The following is a 21,219-nucleotide window of genomic DNA, read 5'->3' as shown; positions in this document are numbered from 1 at the left end:
GTCTATTCCTTGTTATGTCCTCATTTATTCTGTCCATTAGAATCAAGATGTTTTAACGGAGAAAAATGCACTATTTCATGATACTTAAAAGGTAATTTTAAACTTTGGCACTAGACAATATGCATTCGACTATGAAGAGCCTCTCTATTCCTAAAAATATATAGAGAAAGACACTGCAAAGATTGGTTAACAGTGGGTAAGACCTAACATCATAGTGTAAAGCCTTTAAGTAATTTGAGAATGAGATCTGTGTGAGTCAGTGCTAAAATCAAAGGACTTTTTCTTAACATATTTTGTTTTGGAAACATTTTTCTTCTTTGTCCTCTAACTTGTTTGGAGACATCACGTTCAGTAAAGTTCTTATTTAGAATAGGATTCAGAGTAAAGGAAGGGAGGATGAGGGAAGTACTTCTTTCGCAAATTATTCTTAAAAAGCCAGAAGAGCATAGAGCCCTCAGCTACATAATTTTACAAGGTACATTATGGGTACTTGTGTATGGCCCACTCCTGAAAGGTTGATCTTCATAGCAGTTGGCACCATGCCCAGCCTCCACAGTGCTTCTAGCCTGATTATTTGTAATAATGTGAAAGAGAGAGAGAAAAAAGGGGACAATTTAGGAATATCTTGTAAGATCCTGAGAGAAGGAGATTTTTCCACGTCTCCCCAGTCACCTACTCTATCAGACAACAAATAATATTAATTGCCTGCTGATTTGCTGAGTTAACAATTAAATATTACATTTGAGTCAGCTCAACATTAGAAGCAGAGATGCCATTTGCCCTTGGATAGTTGGGAATACACACATTTTACACCAAGAACCATAAACAATAATTCAGAAAGAGCTGTCTCTAGGTAGAGTTTTCAGCCAACAGATATTTATTGATCATCTATTGTATGCGTCACATTCATCTAGATACTGGGGAAGATAAATATGTGAGTTACATATGAACCTTGCTTTTCCCAAACTTTTTTGTTCATAAAATATACAAAATAATATATATAGTTGTAATGTATAATATAAAGTATATATTACATATGTATTTATATTTAAGATAAAGACTAAATTTTAGTGTTACAGCACAGGTGTAGGAATTCAAAGGCATGAAACACTGTTTCCCACCATTATAGGTGGCATGGTGGAGTGAGAAGAGCATGAACTTTGGAATTAAAATTTTCCCTTGAATGATTGCATGGATCATCAGGAGAATGATCAAGTTAGCTAACTGCTCTATGCAATCAATTATGTTCATGCCAGTTGTGAGGATCAGATAGGGGAGCCCACCTGACAGCAGGTGCTTGATAAAAGTGAGGCGTTTCTTCATTCTCCTTCCTCTTCTGCCCAGTCTGATTAACCAGGCTTCCAGCAGAAAGTATCATGTGATGTGGAACCAAATAGAAATGTGTTGAATTTTTATACTGCACTTCTCTACAGGCTTAAGATGACATAGCCAAGTTACAGAAGATGCATAAGAATAGAATGTTAGAGATTTTATAAAGGAGGCAAAAGAAACAGATGCTTTTAAGTCTCATGATGAAATAGAATTGTAATTTTTAGAAAGCAAATTTTGTTGTAAGCCTTTTGGCATAAAAGGAAAGGTGGAGTGACTTTTGATACATAGTTTTCAGTATGGACATGAGAAAGGGTACAAATGTATCTTTAGAGATTACTTTTTTCCTAGCAAGAATTTATCTTTTAGAAGCTTGTATTAACATTGTATAAATATGTTTTCACCCTTTGGTTTCCATGGTGTTCCTGCTTTATGAAGCCATCAATTTTCTGTGTCTATTGAAACTTCTGTCTGCCCTTCATTTTTCCCAGCCCTATTACTCTGCCTCTCTTATTTCATTGATTCCTACCTACCAACTTATTTCTTATTTAAAAAAAAAAATACATCTTTTGCTCCTCATTCAGACAAACCCCTTCAACCAAGTGTCTCATCTCTCCCTTCTTTTTTGCAACATGACCTGAAGGATGTCAAAAATCTCGTCTTGATTTCCCCTGAAATTCCATCTTGATTTCTCTTGAGCTTCCATGCTCACTGAAATGATTCTCATTAAATCCATGACCAGTGGCTTCTTTCCGTTCTGTTCTTGCTTCCGTATTCCTGTTTATTTGATTTAGTTGGTCATGCTCTGTTTAAAACTTTTCCCATGCTTTTGAAAACAAGACCTCTCCTGGTAATCCAGGAACCTTCCTATTTTTAAAAATTGCATTTGGTGACATCTGTCTTCTCCACTTGATCTTAGCCAAAAGGCCAAGAAGCGATGACATCTGTCTTCTCAATCAGATTTTTGCCTTTAATTCTCTATGTGTTTTCAGTACCTTGTGATTTTTTAAGTACATAACGTTTTCCCCCTAGATGTATACCTTTGAAACAGATCTCTCTGCTAATGATTTAGACCTATGTGCCCAACTACTTTTCAGACATATTTTCCTAGGTGTCTCATGGTTCACTCAAATTTAACATTTCCAAAATTACATTTATTTTCTTTTATTAGACTTGGGTTTTTTTGTTTTCTTTGTTTTTGCTTTTTCCCTTTTTAAGATATCCTGGAGTCACCAGAATCCTACCCAGACACCCTTGATGAGAGTTGCTCATGATTTCTTTCCCTGGAACCCTTTTTCTTCCTCATCCTCCACATATTCTTCATATTCTAATTTAAAAAGGTCTCTTAAATTTACTTTCACCTCTCAGTTCCCCTTACCCTTATTTGACCTCTAAACACTATTTCTTGCCTGAAATTGAGGAAAAAACCTTTAAAAAATGCGACTGCCTACTGGGAGAGAAATGTTTGCACACAGGTTTATGTTTAAAGCGGCAATCCTAGTGGAGTTCCAAGATGTTTACCCCTTCCTAGAGAATATGATAAGATGCATGGAATAGTTTGAATATAAAGGATGAACAAGAGATTGTAGGGTGTATATAGTCCTAGCAGAGGAAAGAGCATTTCACATGGAAGAAAAGGAAAGGAAGAGAACTTGGTGTCTGATGTTGAGCAGCATTTAAAGCCATGACATAGAATGTAAGTTTATAAGTAGTGACTCATCAGGGGTATTTCAGCAAGTTAAATTGGTGTTTCATGAATTGAATTCATATACAGGTCAGAGAAAGAAAGAATGGGGAGAAGAGTTAATTTAAACACAGTACTCTCCTTTCACAGGGCTGTCAGAGAAAGGACTAGTTCATGGGCTACAGTTAGTTTAAACTTAACTTTATAACTGTATTTTAAGCTCTTATGTTATGTGAAATGGTGTCATAAGGTAAAATAGAGTCCAAGTAAAATTTTAATCTATTGATGTAGGGTCTTAATTAATACAGCAAAGAGTTGCAGAAAATTTCCAAGAGGGCTCGCACATAAATAGGTTGTAATTTGCTAAATTTTAAAGGCTATTGCTGTAATGTATATTTTTCTTAGTTGAATGTCTAGTTTCCCTTTGGGGAGGGTTAGAATCCTCATGTGAAATTCATAGGTCTCAGTCATAAATTCTCCTAGGTGAGGTTGTGACTGTACCTGCTGCTCTGGGCAGTATTTTAGTGATGGCTTTTACCCAAGTATCTCATGTAACTTTTTTCCCCCCAAGATGAGGATCTCGCCCTGTTGCCCAGGCTGGAGTGCAGTGGTCACGGGTCATTGCAGCCTACCTCCTGAGTTCAATCAATATTCCCACCTCAAGCCTCCCAAGTAGCTGGGACAACAGGCATGTGCCACCATGCCCAGCTAATTTTTAAATTTTTTGCAGAGACGGAGCCTTGCTATGTTGCCTAGGCTTGTCTCCAGCTCCTGGGCTGAAGCACTACTCCCACCTCAGCCTCCCAATGTGTCGGGATTATAGGCATGAGCCACCATGCCTGGCCTCATGCTCCTTTTACAGTGGCCTCCTGCATCTACAGTTTCCTCTCAATTTAAATTCTTTCCTTCTCCATATTTACAAGATCTGCTTTTGCTGCATACCACTACAATTTCATAATGCAAAGCATTTTCTGTCTCGCAGATGGAAAGCCGGAATGGTTTTGTATCACAAATAGAGTGGACTTGCTCTAGGCTTGTTAAAATCATTGAATTTTGCAGCAGTTAATCTTGCTGGACTAAACTGTCCAGGCACTGATGGAACTCCCACTTGCATATTTAAGCATTGTGTTTAAAAAGAGGGAGCAATTCTATAGTAATATATTGCAAACAGAATAAAATATTAAGTACATATGTAACTACCTGAGTTTTAATTTTTTTTCCTACCTCATAGGATTAAAGGATGTGATTTAAAGATCTTAGGCAAATCTCCTACTAAAGTCTCATTTTTTCTTTCCTTCTCTGTGACTATGGAAGGGTATCTAGGTAACAAATAACTTAAGCAAGTACTTTTTTGTGTTACTTTGACTGTTTTTTTGTTTGTTTGTTTTATTGAGACAGAGTCTTGCTCTGTTGCCCAGTCTGGAGTACAGTGGTGCGATTTCTGCTTACTGGGATCCTTTGCCTTCCAGTTTCAACCAATTCTCCTGCCTCAGCCTTCCAAGTAGCTGGAACTACAGGCATGGGCCATTCCCAGCTAGTTTTTGTATTTTTAGGAGAGACGGGTTTTTGCCATGCTGGCCAGGCTTGTCTTCAACTCCTGACCTCATATGATCCACCTGCCTTGGCCTCCTGAAGTGCCAGGATTACAGGCATAAGCCACCATGCCCAGCTGACTCTTACTGGCTTTTGATTGATAATGTCATTAATCATAGGAGAATTTAAGAAACAATAGTCAGGTTTTGGTTTTCAAAGTTGTTACAAGTCTTTTTGGGGTCTTTTGACTTACATTCTGCTCTTCAGGGACATTGCCTCTTTCATTTTATTTTATATAATAAAACTAGGGCCAAACTCCGGTTTTTCCTGAGATATTATCTTGCACGTATCGTCTTACAGTATTCAGCAGGAAGAAGGCAGGAAACCTACTTGACTTTCAGATTTGCTCTTATCATCATTAAAATTGTCACATGCACTTGCTAATGACATGAAACAGTGACATGATGAATGGCAAGATGCTGGCTGCATTGTATATTTTGCAGCAATATTTTCAATGCAATGGATTTTTATTTTTAAATTTGATGTTTTGTACTGCTGTCATTTTCTGAATTGAAGTATTTTCTAAGCAGAAAGTACTTTTTCTGCTTAGTATTTTCTAAATAAGTAAGGTAGGATTAGAAGATGATCATTTCTGTTGGGACATGATAAAATATTCTGCTATTTAATGCTTACTGTGTCCAAATTGATATCCAAAAATAGCCCACGTGAATGATGTTACCTTATATAATGTTGATAGGTGAAGAAGGGAGTACCTGTGAGTTTTTGGGAGACAGCATGTAGAAGGAACAGAGGAATGAATACAGAGGCTCAGTCTGCTGATGAGAAAGGCAAAATGTTTTAAAAAGAAGATAATTGGTGCTGAATCTTAATAAATCTTAAAAAATATTTACACTCTGCCTCTTTAAGTAGTTCGCCTAGATCATTTTAATCATTTCCTAATCTCTGTAGCTGGTATTTTGCCTCATGTCTTAATCCTTCTGGTATAGCCATTACAGGTCTATAGTGATGTCCATAATGTGCAAATCTGATTATTTCATTCAACTCCTTATATGCGTCCATGGTCTCCACTCTAGGTTAAGCCTAGCTCGTTAGCATGACATACAATATGACCCTCATGATTTGTCCACTGCACACATGGACCATGCCTTTAGCCTTACCCTCAGCCATGTGTCTCTTCTTTCTGTCTTTGCTCATGTTGTTTCTCTGCCTAGAATGCTTGTACCCCCTTGTCACCTCCTCAGTGAGACGTCTTCAGAGTCTCTCTGCAGTGCTGTTTTACAACACTAGCATTTAGTGCACTATTTTGTCTCTATTTTAATATCTACTCCCCTTAATGGATACTGAGCACCTTTGAGTGTGTATTGCATTCTTCTTTTTTGTATACCTGTCATCCAAGGCAATGCCTAGCCATAGACAGTGTCCAAGATTTATGAAGCAGAGGCTTAAACTAACAATAGACTAATAAATAACCTGTTCTTACAGTGTGTGGGATAATTCCCATACTCAGAACCTGACCTAGGCCCAGAAAAAGCAGGTGCTTTTGCAGAGATACTTACAGGGATTCTCTTATATTCTGTAGGTAGACAACATCCTAGACATGACTATTTAGAGGATTTTTCTGAACTCCTCATCTTATGTAGCATACTGATGATGAATTCCGTAGAGAGGTATCTGACTGAGAATTGTAGCACTCCAATATAATTGCTGATTCAGAAAACTAGTGTCAGGTGGATAGAGTTTCTCTTCTCCCAGTTTGATAAATTGTACAGAAGTCCTGTTTGCTGCTTTTGTGCTTTTGTTTACTAGGGAATATAATATAGTGTTGTTAGAGTTCACATGACCATGAATGAGGAACCGGGTAAGATAGCTTTCTAGAAGTTGTAAAAAATTCATGATTTTTATAATTTATACCTTCAAAAATTTTCCTGATTACACTGAATGTTTTTGACTCACTTGTGATTCTTTTTGTGCTGTGGAAATAGCACTTTTTGAATATGTGGAAACCGCTGTTTATAGGTCACTTGCTAACTTTATTGAGGTGTAATAGCATATAATAAATTGCATATATATAGTATACAGTTAGATGAGTTTTGATATATATGTTTGTTTGTTTTGTTTTTTTTTGAGACAGCATCTCACTCTGTTGCCCAGTCTAGAGTTCAGGGGTGCTATCTCAGCTCACTGCAACCTCTGCCTCCCGGGTTCAAGCAATTTTTATGCCTCAGTCTCCTGAACAGCTGGAACTACAGGCGCACACCACCATGCCCAGTTAATTTTTTTTTTTGTACTTTTAGTAGACATGGGGTTTTGCCATGTTGCCTACGCTGGTCTCAAACTCCTGGACTCGCGTGATCCACCTGCCTCGACCTCCCAGATTACAGGTGTGAGCCACCACACCCAGCCAGTTTTGACATATGTATATACTCATGAAATCAGCACCACAATCAAAGATGATGACATTTCCACTAATCCTAAATGTTTCCTCTGACTGCTCTGGAATTCATTCTTTCCTCTACCCTCATCTTCAGATGACTTACTGATCTGTTTTCCATCACTTCTAATTAGTTTATATTACTGAATAAGTTTTTTAAAAAGGGGGAACCCCCCCCTCACATGCACAACAATATGCCCTTGGTGAGAAAATATGGAGGAACAAGGGAAATGGAATATGATCAACATCCACAAGGACATATCTTTGAAAATAAAGAACTAGAAAAAAATTTCAGAAGAAACAATCTGTTTACTCAGGAGACATATATGAAAAGTGAACCTACAAAGGAATAGCTTCAATGACTATGGTACTATGTTAGATGAGAAGGAATATCAAGAAAAATTAAATTGCTTTCATAGCATTAAAATTGCATCAGAGGAGTAAGAAACAACACTGATACTGTGGAAATAAGCATTGATATAGAGGACAATGACAAGATATTTACTCCACATGCAGAGGGAACACAGATTAAGATGATGAGGAAAGGGTTGTTGATGGAGAATAGAAAATTCAAGGTTTATTTAGGTGTTTTGTGGAGAAATCAGAGAATGTAGGATTAAAGACGAAGAAAATTTTGATAAGCTGAAAATTATTTAACTCTGCAGATGAAAAGGTCAAATTCTATTCCAACCATATAATGAAGAGGCTTGTATCTAAATATATCCTGTTGAAATTTTTATATTTCATGGATGAAGAAAATTTTGAAATGTCCTGGATGAAAAACAAGTTACCTCTGTATTTTCTTTTATCAACGTTAAAAACCAGGAGACAGTGGGAGAATACTAGATATTGTGATAAAAAACTTTTTTTAGTTTTTTTAATTTAAGGAGTTTCACCTTCAGTCAAAGGCAATGGAAATATATTCTTTATGACGCATAGTGTCAAAAAATAGAGTTCCTTATTTTATTTGTAAAAATTTTACTTGAAAATCTATTTTGGCTGGCAATGTGATAATTCAATAAAAAATTAAGAACAGGAAAGTGTAGCCATAAATATATGAATAAAAGTATAGATATAGACTAATCATGAGAATAATAACAGTTAAGGTGAGAATTATGACCAAGTAATTGTTATAAATAAGTTGAAAGACATAAATGTCCATGTAAAAGGTTGTTCTTAAATATATGTAAACAAGAATATGGTAACAGTCTGGGTCCAACATTTTAGATTACATTTTTAAATTTTAGTGAAATATGCATGATATAAAATTTGTCATCTTAACCATTTTTAAGTATACAATACAGTAGTGTGAAGCATATTCACACTGTTGTGCAACCAACCTCCAGAAACTTCTCATCTTGCAAAACTGAAACTCAATACCTGTTAAATAACAGCTCCCCCTTCCTTACTCTCCCCAGCCCCTGGCAATCACCATGTGACTTTGTTTCTGTTAGTTTGACTACCCTAGATATCTCATCTAAGTGAAATCATCCAGTGATATGTCTTTTTTGTGGCTGACTTATTTCCAGATTACATTTTTAAGAGCTGTAAAGACGAGAAGGCTGGGGAGATTGGGAAAATAGGAGTGGCAGACTAGTGTTCCCCTTTTAGAATAATTAATTGGTGAATTTTGCTGAAGAGTCTGTATTGTTTGCTTTGTTTCTATTTGTGCTTACGTTTATTATTAGGTAAGCCAGCTTCTTGGTGTCAAGTACATTTTCAGCATCTTGATATGATCATATGACTTTTTTCTCTATCATAATGATAGCTTTTCTCACAGTGAGCTACACTCATTCATGGAATACACCCTAATGATAATAGTGTATTGTTCTTTTGATAGTCTGTATCCAATTTGATATTTCATTTAGGCATCTTGAAGTCACATTTACTTGTGTGCTTGATCTTTCATTGGTTGGTTCATTGTTTTGTTTTGATGTGAGAGTCTACAAATTTAGGTATTCAAGTTTTGCTGGCCTCATAGAGTCTCGTAAGAGAGTGTTCTTCATAAGGAAGCTTGTCATTATTTCCTAAGTGCTGGGAGAGTGTAACTTCCTGGAACTTAAAGACTAGATAAAGGACACATAAAATGCAGCTGTGCACTCACCTGGACCTGGTGCTATTTTCAAAGGTAGTTCTTTACTTACATTTCTAGTATGTTTTAGGATTGTCAAAGTTTTAAGTTTACCTGCAGATCTGATTAAGCTGCAGATTCTGATTCTGAGGGTCTGAGGTAGAGCCTGTTCTTCTGTAATAAGCTTCCCAGTTATGCCAGTACTTGTGGCTCTGGAACCACATTTTGATTGCAGTATCATAGTGAGTCCCAAACTTTGCTGTACATTTGAATCACTTGGGGGAACTTTTAAAAGGGTTCTCATGTCCAGATTTCACCCTGTATCAATTAAATCAGAATAGCTGGGGTTGGAAGCCAAACATAAACTTCTTTCAAGAATCCCAGATGGTTCCAATGTTCAGCAAATTTGGGAACCACTCCTCTAGGGTAATTGGTCCATTCAGGTTTTCCACTTCTCTGCTCAATTTTGGTTACTTTTATTTTACTAATAATTGTCCATTCAGAGTTTCGAAGTTGTGGTCAAAAAGTTGTATGTGTTACTCTCTCATAATTCTTTTAATATATTTCATTTCTATGGTCACATCTTCTTTTTATCTGTGTATAGTCATGCACCACATAATGATAGGTCCGTTGAAGATGGATAGTCCGTTGACAGACTGCATATGACAGTGATTTCATAAGATTGTGATATTTTTTGTGGTACTTTTGCTATGTTCAGATATGTTTAAATACACACATACTTACCATTTTGTTACAATTGCCTGCAATATTAGTACAGTAGTATGCTATACAGGTTTGTAGCCTAGGAGCTATAGGCATTTCCATACATATAGCCTAAATGTGTAGTAGGTTATACCATCTAGGTTTGTGTAAGTACACTCTGTGATGCTCACACAACCATGAAATTGCCTGTTGACACATTTCCCAGAGTATATCCATGCCATTAAGCCGTGCATGACTGTATATTTTTACTTTTTCTTTTTTCCTTAGGCATGCAGATGGTTTTTCTGCCTTGCTGGTCTATTTATTTATTTATTTATTTATATTTTATTTTATTTTTTGAGACGGAGTTTCACTCTTGTTACCCAGGCTGGAGTGCCATGGCATGATCTTGGCTCACTGCAACCTCCGCCTCCTGGGTTCAGGCAATTCTCCTGCCTCAGCCTCCTGAGTAGCTCGGATTACAGGCATGAGCCACCATGCCCAGCTAATTTTTTGTATATTTAGTAGAGACGGGGTTTCACCATGTTGACCAGGATGGTCTTGATGTCTTGACCTCGTGATCCACCCGCCTCGGCCTCCCAAAGTGCTGGGATTACAGGCTTGAGCCACCGCGCCTGGCCCTTTTTACTCTTTTTTTTTTTTTAAAGTAACCGGCCTAAGTGCACAAGCATACTGCGCATTTTTTTTTTTTTTTTTTTTTTTTTTGAGACGGAGTTTCACTCTTGTTACCCAGACTGGAGTGCAATGGCGCGATCTCGGCTCACCGCAACCTCCGCCTCCTGGGTTCAGGCAATTCTCCTGCCTCAGCCTCCTGAGTAGCTGGGATTACAGGCACGCGCCACCATGCCCAACTGATTTTTTGTATTTTTAGTAGAGACGGGGTTTCACCATGTTGACCAGGATGGTCTCGATCTCTTGACCTCGTGATCCACCCGCCTCAGCCTCCCAAAGTGCTGGGATTACAGGCATGAGCCACCGCGCCCGGCCTTATTTATTTATTTATTTATTTATTTATTATTTTATTATTATTATTATTATTATTTGAGACGGAGTTTCGCTCTTTTTACCCAGGCTGGAGTGCAATGGCACAATCTCGGCTCACCGCAATCTCTGCCTCCTGGGTTCAAGCAATTCTCCTTCCTCAGCCTCCCGAGTAGCTGGGACTACAGGCGTGCACCACCATGCCCGGCTAATTTTTGTATTTTTAGTAGAGACGGAGTTTCACCTTGCTGACCAAGATGGTCTCGATCTCTTGACCTCGTGATCCACCCGCCTCGGCCTCCCAAAGTGCTGGGATTATAGGCGTGAGCCACCGCGCCCGGCTATTATTTTATTATTATTGAGCTTTAGTCTTGCCCTGTCACCCAGGCTGGAGTGCAATGGTGCAATTGGCTCACTGCAACCTCTGCCTCCCAGTTTCAAGCGATTCTCCTGCCTTTGCCTCCCAAGTAGCTGGGATTACAGACACACGCCACAATCCCGGCTATTTTTTAAAATATCTTTAGTAGAGACAGGGTTTCACCATGTTGGCCAGGCTGGTCTCGAACTCCTGACCTAGTGATCCGCCTGCCTCAGCCTTCCAAAGTGCTGGAATTACAGGTGTGAGCCACTGCACCTGGCCTGTTTTATTTGTTATTTTAAATATTTCTTTTTTTTTTCTATTCTGTTAATTTCAGCTTTTACATTTAATTTTATCATTTTAATTTTTCTTGGGTTGTAGTGGTGTTCTTTTACGGTAAATAATGGTTTTTTTTTTTCTTTTTCTTTTTCTTTTTCTTTTTCTTTTTCTTGTTTTTTAGATAGTTTATAATTTCCCTTTTGATTTTTCTCTTTGGTTCATGTTTTTTTTTTTTTAATTTCTAGGTAGTTGAGATACTTTAGTAATTTTTTATTATTTACTTTCAATTTTATTGGCCAAAGATGTGATAGTATGGCCTTAAAAGTCTGTACTTTTAGGGAATTGTTAAAGTTGTCTCTTTTGGTCAAGAACATGATCAATTTTTTAAATAAGTTCCAGGAATATATCAGTAAAATATAATTTGTATTTGAATTATATGAAGTTAGTCTTTGTCTAATAGTCATGTTGTTTTTAAAAAGATACATTAATAGTGACGAGTCTCACTATGATTTTATGTTTTATGAAGTTTCTCGCATTTTAAGAGAATGTATTTCTTCATAATATTTTTTGGTGCATATGGGGTTTATGATTTATCTTCTTTATTAATTGTGCCTTTTATCCATTCATAATTATCTTTATTGTAATTCATCTTAAGTTTCCTCTTAACCATTGCTAATGGACACTGCTTTCTTTTTGTTTGAATTTGCCTGATTTCTCTTTGCCTATCCATTTATTTATAACTGTTAGATGTGTTTCTTGAAAACAGTTAGACTTTTTTTAAGTTGACCTAAACTCCCTTTATCAGAAAATTCAGTCCATATAAATTTATTGTAATTATTTATGTATTTTATTTTAATCCTTCTATTTTACTTCATATCTATTATATATTTTTACATCCTATTTTCTTATTTTTGCTGTCTTGATTGCATTCTTATTTATTGTATTTTCTTTTCTCTTTATTAATTTGGAGTTCTACTTTTCTTTTCCTGCTCTTGAAATATCTGCCTTACTCTAATTTGAAAACAAGATACAATTTTCGTATCTAGTAATAGGTACTATGATTATTATCTGTATCTTAGGGAAGAGAAATGTGAGGTGTAGTAAAGGTAGAGAACTGGCCTTAGGTTTACGTAGTAAGTGGCAGTAGTCTTACCCCAGCGCTGCCTTTTTAACTAGGATGCTTTAATGCCTTTGGAAAGAGGCATACTTTCCATATCATTAAAAAGACAAGAGGGCATACATTTAATTTTATTATGCCATAAAAATAAACATAGCCCACCTAGTAAACTATAAAATATTGGTGCTAATAAATTTATAAATCTGAAAATTGATTTTTTTTTGGAAAATATATATTTAAATTATTTCAACATTTGAAAGCCAAAGTAGAATAATATTCATAAAAGAATGAAAGTTGACTAAGAGTCTCCTCTGCAGCAGATTCAAGGAAGATGATATTACTAGTAAAATTATCCAAACATTAAATAACCTTTTATGAAACAATACTTTGTTTTGTTCTAGAGCATAAAAATGATTGGACCATCATTAAACCATTTTATGAAACATATATATACTCCTGGTATAAAAGCTTGACAAATAAAATACAAAAATTTCCATGTAAGTTTTTCAACTACTTGTAGAATTATTAGAAGAAACTGAGGAAGCTGGTTCCACAGTAAATTAAAAGAACTATCTTCCATGGATAAGCAAAAATAATCAAATCTAAGAATCCAGTAATATATAACACCAATAAATGCTGTTAGAAAAAAAAACCAGATGTCAACTAGATAATGCCAAAAAAGAATTTGATAATAAACAATAGCTCTTCTCATTAGAAAACTTTTTAAAACTCTGAGAAAACCAGGAATAAGCGAATACTTTTTCAGATGAGAAAAGATCAGTGATAAATTCATAGCTAATATTATCATTAATTGTGAAACTGTAGATGTAATCTCATTAATATTAGGGAAAAAATGCCTGCTAGCAAAATTTCTATTTTACATATTTTTAATGTTTGTGTTTTTATGAATGCTCTGATTTTTCCAATGTTCCTGTTGAAAGAAATAGGCACATATATCTGAAATGAGTCCATTTTATTTGAATGAGATAAAAGTTGTAACATTAATATAATGACCTTTTTTCTCTACCAACTTTCCACAATTAAAAAGAAATCTCTACTAATATGTAATTCTGGCAACAGGATTATGAGATGGACATGCTCACAGCTTGCCCTAAAGAGTATAAGTTGGCAGAGAGAACTTTGTGGAAAGCTGCTTGACAGTTTTTACCATGAGTTTTAAAAGAGTTTATGTCCTTTCACCCTGTAATTCTACCTCTGGGAACGCCAGCCTAAGGAAATCATGAGAATTGCTGACAAAGATTTGTTTATGAGGATGTTAATTACAGTGCTACTTGTTTATTATATTTTAAAACTTGGGAAATAACCTAAAATGCCAAACAATGGAATGGTTAATATAAAGTATGATACAGCTATGCAATGTACAGTAAAAAAAATCATGCTTTTGGAAAACTTTATCTAAAAGGAGAAACACAGTGTTAATAGGAAAAAAGCTGGATACAAGTGTATTTAAATTTGATATTGATTTTATAAACACACACACACACACACACACACACACACACACGCAGGAAAAGGTTTAAAGGACTGGAAGGAAATATTGAAAAAAACTTAGCACTATCAGAGTGTGTTAAAGTTGGGAAATTACTGACTCCCTCCCAGATCACATAAATCATCATCATGGGTTTAAATTTCATATTGAGAAATATGCTTAATTCTAAATTAATATTAGAATATTAATCTGGGCTATAGGCTGCAATTTAATCTCTGTGAAGAGAATCACTATCTTTGCAATGATTAATATTTCTATTTTATAATCACAGTTTCAAGCTTTAACCATGGATAGTTCAAGTCAGTTGAGAAACTAAAGATAGAACTATGTCTCATAACACCACTACCAGAAAATTACCAATGGGTTAGGTGTGGTATCTGAAGTTATCTGAAGATTGACAAAGAGCTAGTATAAAGTAATTTCTTCTTGTCCCTTTACAAAAAGAATTAAGCCTTCTTTGAAACTCTGTTAAGAAAGTGAACAATTGCAATCATAGGGCTGGAAAACTCCTGTAGATGTCTCGTATTCACCTGTTTGTTCTCCAAATGAACAATGCAAGAAAACCAACAGAGGAAAGCAACTGTGTAAGAAGGGGGAATCTAAAGGTCGTAATGGCTTTTTAGGTATATTTTTCTTTCTTTCTTTTTTTTTTTTTTTGAGATTTCCTGCACAAAGCAAGAATTTTTATATCCAGTGGGAGTCTTTATAGCCACTGAGAAACTCTCTTTCTAGATAAAAGTTTCCCTGTCTGTAAAATGGCAACCCAGTAACATGACATATTTTATAAGATAATTGTGAGTGTGAGATCAGTGCTAGCTTGTGAAGGTCAACGCGGTAGTCGGGAATTTATCGGTTATCTTAACTTTGCAAACTTGCACATGCCTTTTTAGGCCTGTTCCCATTGGATGACAAATCTGTTTATTGAGCCACAAATCAGCTTCTGGAACTATGCAGAATAAGTCTAATCCACCATCTACATTAATAGTCCTTCAAATACTTGAAGACGGCTTTCATGAATTTAATAACTGCTTTCTGTGGCTTCTTTTTTTTTAATTTCAAGAATAGAACACAGTAGACTGTAAAAATGAGCATTATCAGTCTTCCTTTGGATTTTCTATGTAAATGTTGTTTAACATTCAAATGGTGCTGATTATAATTTGAGATATTAACAGTTAGATATGCCATTGTGTCCCTCTGTTATTGTTTGTAAAGGAGGTTAAACAGTATATTAACTTCTGAGTAGTGATTTACTGTTGCTTTTGTCAGAGAAAAATAAAAAAGAAGTAAAATAATATAATTTGATATTGCCTTTGAGATTTTTCAGTTTGTGGAAGTCTTTATTTCCTACTCAATTTTATTTTATTTTTTTTAAAGCACACATGTAGTGTAAATACAGCATCACACAAATGCAGAGTTGTTCTTTTCTTCCTGGATTAAGCTGTTGTGTAATATTGCTCTGTAACCATTAAGCAGCTGCTCTGCTTCAGAGATGCTCATATTTCCTTTGGTAGACGAAGGGAATTTGCTATAAGAATATCTCTAAATTACTTTAAGATCTTTAGCTGTTGTATCAGCAATTTAGATTTACAGTGGTCAGTGTAACATGTGAAAAACATGTTCCTGAAAGGCCCCAGTACCCTGGAGGTTACAGATGAGGTTATGTTAGCAGCAGATAACCTGACGTTTTGCCAAGTCTCACCCTCTATCCTACTGCAGGGCTCCTGACCCATTGCAAAACTCTTCCAGTCATTTTGCCACAGTCCTATTGTCTTCTGTATGCTAATGAGTAAGCACTAGTAGGTATCCAAGTACTATCTTAAGTATCCAAGTACTATTTCATCCATGATTTCTTTTCAACTTGGCCATGTCTCGGGTAATGCCTGTCCATGGCAAACAAAGGCTGTGCTGCCTGCAGAGATGCATGAAGGTGGCAGCCATCTGCTTCAGGTGCTTATCCCAGGCTACCCCCCTTACCTGATTACCACCTGTCCCTGTTCCTGTAGGTACATGGTTAATAGACATTACCACTCATCCTCAAGAACGCTTCCTCCACTAAAGTCTCACTGGGCTTCATGCAGGAGTAGAGCCCAATGGGACCTGTGTAGTTTTTTTCATTTTATCTAGTAGGTTCCAAAGAAATTCTGATATATTTCCAATGCTTTTCGTAGTTTCAGTAAAATACCTCTTTCCATTGTTTTTGTAGATTCCAATTTCCTAGGGTCTGGGAAGTTGGTGGTAGACGAAGGGAATTTACTCAATGAATATCTCCAAATTGCTTTAAGATCTTTAGCTGTTGTGTCAGCAATTTAGATTTACAGTGGTCTCTGTAACATGTGAAAAACCTGTTCAGGGGAGTAGAAAAACAGGGTAGTGCAGTGTCCAGGGTAGTGGAGAAGCACCCTGCTACATTCTGAATTCTCTTCTTTTTTCCTGTGCAATAGTCATTGTTTTGTGTATGTTTGATTGCCTGACTGTCTTCCCACTGGTAGAATTGGCCATCAGCTGGCTCACCCCTTCTTCATGATTTGGCTTCCAGCAAGCTCACACCCCACTCCATCTTAATGGTCATGACTTAGGAGCAAATGGCTCTCTGACTCCTCATTGGAGTAATAAGGAAATGAACTTCAGACTATACATACATATTGCAATGTTATGTATTACTTCTGATATAGTTTATGTAAATACATTGAAATGTTCATCACTTATTCATTGATTTATTTAACAAGTATTTTTGGATTCTTACTATTTAAATACTTCCAGTTCTTTGATTGTTACTTTGTATTAAATTCCTGATGTTACACATTAGTACACAGCAAAGTCAGAAATATAATCGGACCCTAATCATTACTCTTTCTTATTTTACCCAAAAGCCTAAATATACTCTTCAGCAAACAAGTTCTAGGGAATAACAAGGGTTAGTATAATTATCCATAAATCTTATGGATATATCTACATTGTAATAAAATGTCTAAGATGTTAATGTGTGACCCTGTTTTTAAAGTTGAATTTTAAAATTTTGTTCTGACTCTATATATAGGTAATGAGTTAGTGCTTACTCTATATATAGGCAATGAGTTAGTCATTAAGGAAGATATAGAGATGAACAAAACACAGTCACTCCCCTAAATAAAGGAGCTGGTAATCCAGCAATGACTGCAAGACTTGAAAACAAGATCTCTCAGAAAAGCTGAAAGTACAAAGAGTAAAATTAGTACAAACTAGGTGCTATGCAAGTACAGAGGAAAGAGATTTCTGGCTGGGCCAGTGGGTGGGAGAAGGAGGTGGAGAAGCAGTTTATGGAGTGGGTGGCAGTAAGGCTGCACTTTGAAGGATGAGATTAGAGTGTGTAGAAAGAGGGCCATCTCATCGCAGGGAGCTGCAGGAGGAAGATATGAAGGTATGCATTTACAGAGTCCAATTGGGTGGTAACAAATAGTCCTGTGTGACTGGTTAAGTATATGAGCTGCAGTCATGTTTTTTTTTGTTTTGTTTTGTTTTGTTTTTTGAGATGGAGCCTCCTTCTGTTGCCCAGGCTGGAGTGCAGTGGCACGATATCTCAGCTCACTGCAACCTCCGCCTCCTGGATTCAAGTGATTCTCCTGCCTCAGCCTCACGGGTAGCTGGGAATACAGGTGCCTGCCACATTGTATTTTTAGTAGAGATGGGGTTTCACCGTATTGGCCAGGCTGGTCTCGAACTTCTGACCTTGTGATCCACCTGCCTCAGTCTCCCAAGATAAATAAGGTTTTCATACTTAATGTATTTACTTGATCAAGTTTATTATATATAAAATAAAGTATAAAGATCTATACTTTAAACAACAACAAAAGCAACAAACATCTTTCTATATGATGGTAACTTACAGTGGTCCAGAAGAGTCGAAACATCTCTTTCCCCAACCAGGCAAGGCAGTCAATGTCCTTTTTAGTATTCATGACTTTTAGCACATTGTACAGTGCTTGTTATGTAGAAGTTTCTTAATAATTACTGAAATGAATTTAACCTGGTAAAAATTAATTACTCTTAGCTGGGCATGGTAGGGCACACCTGTAATCCCAGCTACTCAGGAGGCTGAGACAGGAGAATCACTTGAACCTCGGAGGCAGAGGTTGCAGTGAGCTGAGATCATTCCAGTGCACTCCAGCCTGTGTTGCAGAGCGACACTCCATCTCAAAAAAAAAAAAAAAAAAAAAAAAAAAAAAAAAAAAAAAATTGCTCAAGAAATAAGTTTCTTAAAATAGAAGTGCATTAAATGGGGACATTTTGTTATACTACTCTTAAAAATGTGTATGTATTTTTTCAGAATAATGACTTAATGTGACAATGTGACACCTGTTTTATCCTCAACTGAGATCTTACAACTTCCTCTTACACTCCTCCTTTCGTTCTGTTTCTGAAGAAGGTGGATGGGTGGATGTCAAACATCGATGGCTCCTCAGTTCACAGCAGTAAAACATAGATGCCAATGGAATGATTTTCTGTCTTTTCATGCTATGTATGCTTGAAAAGCAGTGTGGTGACATTTGTTCTGGTAAATTTTCTGAATAAAGATTTATGAAGCATTTTGAACTGTCGGGAGGCCAGTGTGTAGCTGATGGCTGGTTCTACTGGCCAATCTTAATTTATTGGTAGCATGTAACCAGTGCTTATCATGGGGTTTATGTATTTATCTCCCTTAGTATTCATAACAACTCTATAAGATAGTTGATTTTTATTGTCTCTAATTTGTAAGTGAGGAATCTGAGGCAGAAAGAGGACTATAACCTAGCCAAGATTTTATAACTGGTAATCTGTGGCTAGAATTCAAATCCCAGCTCTTTGTCTTCAGTGCTCCAGGTTGCTACGCTATCCATGCCTCACATCTCTGAACTGAATCTAATTCCTTGATCAGCCCTAAAGCTTTAGGTAAAATCCAGTCAAATTGCCGGTTCTTAGAATCTAGTTTTGCTTGTTTGTTTCTCAGAAGTATTTCAATTCTGAGGATTTTCAAACTTATTCTCTCCTAGGACAGGAGCAAGCAGGCCATAACATCCCTCCCTAAGGCATTCTCTCCCTCCTCACACTCATTACACCCCCTTAACATAAGTGAGAATGGAGTGGGCTGGGTGCAGGGTTACTGCTGTTTATGGGAATTCTCATCTCTAGTTTTGGACAGAGTTAAACTAGCTAGCAAGCAGGCTCCATGGCCCCCGTGGACTCTGCCCAGGTGTCACTTGGCTTTCCCAGAGGCCTGGATTCACCACTGTTTGCCAAAAAAAGTGATCAATTCTTGAAATAAAAGGAGTCCAGTGGAATAGTAGCAAGGGTGAGGAAAGCAGTGAAATTGTGCAATGTGTATTAAAGATGTCCAGAAATAGGTCAATGCAAAGTTCTGTATTTGCTGTATATGCAAGTTCTGCTTTTTGTTCTATTAGTGACCCTGGAAAAAGGGTGGGAGTGCTGGTAACAGCAGCTCTCTTTAATCAGGGAAGGTTTTACAAAAAAACAGTGGTTTCAAGAGATCTTTGAAGTTATTCCAGCAAGGTGCTAATTGTGGTTGTGGTTTTCCTTTTTCTTTCATTTTTCACCTTAGTTTACCAGATGCTACTGAGTCAAAAGCATTCACTGAGAGCCCACAGACCATTCTGTATGCATGGGCTATGGCAAATCAAACTGCATCAATAACCCTGTACTTTTAGAAAGGGAAGAAAAGAAAAATGTCCCTAAGAGATTATTTGGTATCTAAACTTTTTTACTTTTGTTTAAACAAACCTAATTTGCATTCCTAAGAGTTCTTTTTAAAGTCTTATTGTAAGCATATTTGGTTTTTGTTCAAACCTTTGGCTTTAAAACACTTAAATTCTAGTGTATAATCATTGATTTTGCTTTCTGCCTATGTTGATCATTTCTTCTTTAATGTTTATTTTCAGGATACCTTGAGGATAGTTTTGTAAAATCTGGAGTCTTCAATGTATCAGAACTTGTAAGAGTATCCAGAAGTAAGTAAATTCTTTTTTAACAACTTAAGCATGAAGTATGATTTAAAATACTTTTTATATTTTGGTCCTTAAATATCGTATAAAGAGTGACTACATATGAAAAAATTTGACTTTTAAAATCTTAAAACTTTTGATGAAATCATAACTGAATATCAAATCATCAAAACTTTTTGTTGTATAAAAATAATTTTTGGTTTTTCTGATTGCCATGTTATTGGTATTGATTTAATTCACTGTTCTCTGCATGACCATAGATGGCCATTTATATCAAAGGAAGTGTGATTAATTAAATGTACCCTATGTTGTTATGATAGCCCACATAAGTTTCCTGTAGATAAGTGCTTTTTCATTTTACTAACATTTTGGTGGGGGTTGGAGATGTACAGGATATACACACTAACGTGCAGAGTGTAGAGGGTTGCAGAAATTAACTTTGCAGATTGGGGTTGGATATAGATAGAAAGCATTGTTATCCAAAACAATGTCCAATTGTTTTAACTGGCCCCTTCACCTGAGACACCAGTCTTGGCAGGCTGGATCAGATTTTTCTAGGGTAAGCTCACCTGGCAGGCTACCTAAGCAAAGGGGGCATTACCTTGATTAACTCTTTTACTTATTACAAGCATGTGCAAACATAGCCAAGATGTACATCTATATGTACTAATTACGTTAAAGGAGGTGACTCCTTTCTTCATGCCCCCTTCACTGATTTAGCTTATTTATATAACTTTGAAGGGTATGTTTTCACCTGACATTTTGTTAGAATGCATCACCTTGGAATGATGTTATTCAGATGACGTAGTCACACTCTGATACGTGCCTAAGTTGTGTTTTTCATTTGGGTCAAATTTAGAGGTCATGAATAAGAATTATGATGATCCAGAAAGAACAAAGAGTAAGTGAGTTATTGAGGATAAGAATAAGCAGTGTTGCCGGGCGCGGTGGCTCAAGCCTGTAATCCCAGCACTTTGGGAGGCCGAGGCGGGTGGATCACGAGGTCGAGAGATCGAGACCATCCTGGTCAACATGGTGAAACCCCGTCTCTACTAAAAAATACAAAAAATTAGCTGGGCATGGTGGCACGTGCCTGTAATCTCAGCTACTCAGGAGGCTGAGGTAGGAGAATTGCCTGAACCCAGGAGGCGGAGGTTGCGGTGAGCCAAGATCGCGCCATTGCACTCCAGCCTGGGTAACAAGAGTGAAA

The 21,219-nt window shown here is 36.6% G+C and overlaps 1 protein-coding gene across 18 annotated transcripts in view; it reads left to right on the top strand.

The window, feature by feature from the left end:
• NFIB (nuclear factor I B) overlaps positions 1–21,219 on the top strand; it is a 236,749-nt gene that overhangs the window by 143,033 nt on the left and 72,497 nt on the right. For all 18 annotated transcript variants that reach the window (XR_012516582.1, XM_074394837.1, XM_003928155.4 and 15 more), the window contains one exon: positions 19,947–20,015. Coding sequence is in view for 16 of the 18 variants with exons in the window: in XM_074394837.1 (XP_074250938.1) it covers positions 19,947–20,015 (69 nt within the window). In the remaining 2 variants the exon portion in view is untranslated. The remainder of the gene's footprint in view (positions 1–19,946; positions 20,016–21,219) is intronic.

This window comes from Saimiri boliviensis, chromosome 2 (genome assembly GCF_048565385.1).
Source record: "Saimiri boliviensis isolate mSaiBol1 chromosome 2, mSaiBol1.pri, whole genome shotgun sequence".
NCBI lineage: Eukaryota > Metazoa > Chordata > Mammalia > Primates > Cebidae > Saimiri > Saimiri boliviensis.
The sequence above is the reverse complement of the archived record's forward strand: the minus strand, read 5'-3'. Positions and strand labels throughout refer to the sequence as shown.